Source organism: Hippoglossus stenolepis, chromosome 12 (assembly GCF_022539355.2).
Source record: "Hippoglossus stenolepis isolate QCI-W04-F060 chromosome 12, HSTE1.2, whole genome shotgun sequence".
Lineage (NCBI taxonomy): Eukaryota > Metazoa > Chordata > Actinopteri > Pleuronectiformes > Pleuronectidae > Hippoglossus > Hippoglossus stenolepis.
The window spans coordinates 17,042,163-17,047,075 of NC_061494.1; the positions used below are offsets into that span (position 1 = coordinate 17,042,163).

Sequence of the window (4,913 nt, forward strand, 5' to 3'; positions counted from 1 at the left end):
TGATCCTCAGGGCACCATGAATATCTGAAACAAGATCTTTTTGCCGTGCCTTATTGTAGACATAGAGATACTTCACTGGAAAAGTGAAAACTAGAGATCACCAAAGCTATTCAGATTCATCACATAGCCACCCAGGTCCGACTGGAGACCTGCACTGCAAACCGTTCCTCATCTCTGTATAATTTTAACATGAAAACCATCAATGTATCTGCATCTCAGAAACCATAACAACCTCAGAGTTTAGGAATCTGACACCGAGGATCTAACAGCCTCCCTGAATGCTCGACGCTTTCTGATCCTTTGTTTGACTCCCTCTTTACAGGAGACGTGTGGAGACAGTGGAGGACTTCAGAGAAAACAATAGACCCTGTGAGTCTGTGAGTAGAACCGCAGCTCATAATGCCGCTGCTGCCATTAGATAAATTATCTGACGTTTAGCAGACTGGGGTCGGCCTCCCTGTGAAGTGATGACTTTATTGACCCCGGAGGGGGGTCTTGGATGGAAGTGTGTCTCTTCGGCTCCCCGCGGTGTCCGACAGCGAGCACTCCTCCACACCGAGATCTCGCTCTGGCCCGTACAGACTCAAAGCCGAGCCAGCTGCTGTTCCCGCTGTCTGAAGTCTACCTGAGGGCCTCTTTGTCCTCGGGGCTTGTCCCCTTTGTCCCGCGGACCCAAACAAACAGATGTCCGGCCACTGGGCTTTCTCGTAGGAAGTTGTAAACCTCCAGCGTGCAGTGGGCCCTATTCATATGGAGGTACTACAGTAATGGCCGCACAAGTGCCATACACATGCAAATGCAGACATGCTGACACCCCATAGGGTTTGGCTTTAACAAATGTTTGACTATGTAACTACTGCAGACCATGACAGTCCACCAGACTATGCCTGGGTAGCAATGAAACCTCCGTGGAGCAGAGTAATCACCCTGAAGTGTATAAGTAACACAGGAAGTTGCGTGGGGAGGAATTTGGGAGACCTTTAACAGTGTGTAAACATGATCAGATCCCCCATGATACTGACACTGAACAGAAAAACAGAGAGCAGGCCCCTCAGCCTGTCTCATGCACACACGAGTGTAGACCTCACAGGCTTGGATTGTAAAATATGTTAATTCATAAACAAATGGAGCACAAGAGTGACACCACACTACAGCTGGCAGAGGGAAATAAATACAAAATGAACCTTTTCTAATTCTAATTGAAATAAATGACAATAAAAGCAGAAGCCAAACGTGAAAAACCCTTGGGTCATTCAAGGACTGAGGAGCTAAAGGAAGCTTCAGATAAACCTCCCTGTTCTGTAACTGGTTTGGCCTTCCAGTATCCAAAATGACTGTCTGTAGCCATCAGGTATTATCTGTATTGGACACCTGCTGAGAATATTGATCCTGCGCTGGTTTCACCATTTTAGCCATCACGAGGCATCGAGCTTTAAACAACCCTGTGCCACTTTATATTGAATACTAATAGCGGAGACTAGGGGGAGCGATTGATTGTGAATATAAATCTATCACCTTAGGTGAGAAGACAATCAGCTGTATTCATTGTGTGGCCACAGTTTAGCTCCGAATGCTTTTAAAGCCGCTCAGAGAATAGAATTCATCAAGGAACCTTTTAGACTGTGGAAAACACGACCTCGTTCATTTTTCTATGAGAAGTTCCCGTCATTTGTCATAGACTTTAAATAGTAACAAAAAAAAAGAAATTTCAATCTTGTGATTTGCTCTCAGTTAACTGTGTGAAATGTGCTGCAATGTAATGTAAATGGAACTGGAAATATTATCATCATAAAAATAACAACAAACTTAATTCATAAATGCATAACAGAATAGATCTGCAATCATGAATAAGCAAAACAAAAAGGAGGAATGTGTTCAAGACTTAATACATTGATATTCATTCTTTAAATTAAACCAGTTTAAGCTGCCACGTCAGTGATTTAAAAATATGTCTTTACATACTGTCATAACACACTTTATATCACTATATTATATATCTCCTAGATACATTATATATTATACATCTGTTTATATCTGTGTATGCCCACTGCTGAAGTGTAAAGCACATTTTAATGCTTTTCCATTTTAATAGAATGAAGTTATGGTTTGTACTGATGGTAAACATGGTGCTGCAAAAATCCCATCCATGGTCAGCTGTTTATAAACATAAACCGTTTGTTTTCGATTAAGACAAAGTTTTTGTGTTGCTCAGGGGACGTGAAAATCCCCTTTTCCTGACAGCATTGCCTCTAATAAGTGTCCGTTTCTAGGTTAGACAGGGCGATCTCTGATATGGATCAAGTGCCATCTGTGCCCAATTTACTCTCAGGTCGTGCATTATTGAATTTAATGATATGGGTGATTATCGACGAATGCTTTGAGCCCATTAGGTGGTCGTGTGAAACACTAATAGTGTTTGTGTCACGTGTCTGTGGCTGAGAGACGAGGGGGGACATGCAGACGCTTTAAAGACCCGCGCTCCGGTCACCTCATGCACGCTGCATCCGAGACTGACAGACAGAGGCAGGGGAGCGAGGTCCACACCACTGCGAGGGATCATCACCACTAATCCGGTTCGATGAAGCTAGAAGACAAGAAGTAGGCGAAACTATGAGAAGTTCCTCTCCACACGCGTAATTACGCACGTCAGTCATTTTTTTTCTCTCCATCCTCTTTGAGCGGTCTCTCGGTGAAAAAGGATGCTGGACCCCGAGGACTGTGGAGTGACAATGACGTCCACTCATAAGATTTCCTTTTCAATAATTGACATATTGGATCCTAACAAGTTCAACAGCAGAAGGGGGAGCGAACTTTCCAAGGAGAAGTTTCCCGGAGCTGATGCAGAGGGAGCAAGTTTGGAGTCGGACAGCGCTGCGGGGGGAGACTTCACGAAAGCAGGTAAGAGAAAACTGACGATTTAAGAATCATAACCCATCAAACATTTACGCGTAATGTTCGATCAAACATCTACGCGTAATATTGCTTTGATTTGTAACTGGATGTGCCATATATTTTTAAAATGCGAATCCAAATAAGAAACGCAGTGATAAATAATCTCTCCTGGGTCTGGATCCGTAAATAAGACGCTATTTTCTATCAGATTTACTGTCATCTCTCTATGACCTTCCCTTAATTTCCAAGGCTGCGTTTCCTTTTCACGGAAGCCACAAAGGCTCGCTCCCAGAGCCCCAGCGTGTGATTGGCACTGGGACAGGCAGGGCAGATAATTGTTTAAATCGTCCCATTGAGGATGCCTCTGCGCGCTTTTGATCGATATCCCATTACCGCATCCTGCATATCTCCCTCCAGCACCTTGCAGGTACAAACTTCACACCCCATCCATGTCTGATCCCAAATATCGCTCGATTAAAACTTCCCTTTAAATAGATGACATTTATCGATCCGCGCGCAAATATGAAACTCCATTAGCACGTCACGGCTGAGGTGTCGGGGCTGGATTTAGACGGGATTTCTTTTCCGCAACATGACATTTGAGGCGCTGTGTGGTTTATAAATTATTTAAGGATTAGTGGCCGGGTCTCCTCTCCCCCTTCTCTTCCTTCTCTCTGAGTCTCTGCCGCGCTCCAGCGACCTCAGGTTCCCAATCAAACACTTCACAGATGTCAACCAGACAGTTTTGGGTGCAGACTGGACAAAGAGGAACAAGATTTCACAATGGAGATTCATTCCTTAATGTCTCCAGGGGATGTCCTCAGTCAGTGCAGCACGTTTACTCTGAGACTTTTGGGCCTATATCTCAGTTTCTTTCTCTATTTTTCCTAATTTGACAACTATTGTGTTTGGGTCCACTTCTTTAAAAATAATGGTTTGATGTTTAGCTCAGAAATTTGATCGATCAGGACCAGGGAAGCCAAACGTGTGCCAAATCTAAAACAGTCAATAAAGCTCTGAATATTTGAATTCCTACAGCATCCCCCTTAAACAGCTGATAAGTGATAATTACTAATAATATTCTGGCATCTTGAATTTCCCCCAGAGGTTTTGAACTAACCATTCTTTTTATTTCTCAGGGGAAGAGACCAGAGATGCGCACCCATCCTGCAGGCATCACTCAGACGTTGCAGACCCCCTCCTCTCCTCCCCGGCCGACACAGACCCCGGTCTCCCCGGAGATCAGGACCAGGACGACGGGGAGTCAGCGGTCACCCCGCAGGCCCCATCCGCGCACAAGCGTCGGCGCACGGACCAGGCCTGCGCCAAACCCCGGCGCGCCAGGACAGCGTTCACATACGAGCAGCTGGTGGCTCTGGAGAACAAGTTCCGCGCCACCCGGTACCTGTCCGTGTGCGAGAGACTAAACCTGGCCCTGTCCCTGAGCCTGACCGAGACCCAGGTGAAAATCTGGTTCCAGAACAGGAGGACCAAGTGGAAAAAGCAGAACCCCGGGGCGGACAGCACCTTGCAGCCCGGCTCCCACTCCCTCATCAGTCCGAACCCGGCCTCCTGCGGCTCGAGCTCCGCCAGCTTCCACCAGACTTTCCCGAACTTCAGCTCCGGGAATGTGATCTTCCACACGGCCGGTGCTGTTCCGCTTCCATCCACCGGGGGGCTCCTGCATCCCTTCATGTCCAGTGGATTCCTGCAGCCCACGTACTTTAACCCGCATCTATGAGATGAGCCAAGACTGACATGATGCAGCTGGAGACAAGTGTTGACTGGGACAAAGCAAATGTAATTAGATTCACTGTCACTGCCCAGAACCATTGTAGCTGTTGCATTAATGTCCCACCATGTTCTCCAGAGTGAAGGCAGCTGTTTGTACGAGCTCTGTTTCGTCACATTGTCCAAAAGGAGTTTAAATCTCACTAAACGACTAAAAACTACTAAAGTATGCAACTGCAGCTACTTCAACATCACAGCAAAAGGCCAAACACGTGTCCGGTGACCGAGCC

The 4,913-nt window shown here is 46.1% G+C and overlaps 1 protein-coding gene across 1 annotated transcript; it reads left to right on the top strand.

The window, feature by feature from the left end:
- The first annotated feature begins 2,699 nt into the window (after positions 1-2,699).
- nkx1.2la (NK1 transcription factor related 2-like,a) lies at positions 2,700-4,633 on the top strand. Its single transcript, XM_035173145.2, has 2 exons — positions 2,700-2,898; positions 4,032-4,633. The coding sequence occupies exons 1-2, from the start codon at positions 2,700-2,702 to the stop codon at positions 4,631-4,633; spliced, it is 801 nt and encodes a 266-aa protein (XP_035029036.1).
- The last annotated feature ends 280 nt before the right edge of the window (positions 4,634-4,913 follow it).

What these genes read in the sequence shown, in the direction of transcription:
- nkx1.2la (XM_035173145.2), top strand. Translation starts at nt 2,700, where the DNA reads ATGCTGGACCCCGAGGACTGTGGAGTGACAATGACGTCCACTCATAAG. An exon ending in GGGAGACTTCACGAAAGCAG is followed by an intron (nt 2,899 to 4,031) that starts GTAAGAGAAAAC and finishes TTTATTTCTCAG; the next exon opens with GGGAAGAGACCAGAGATGCG.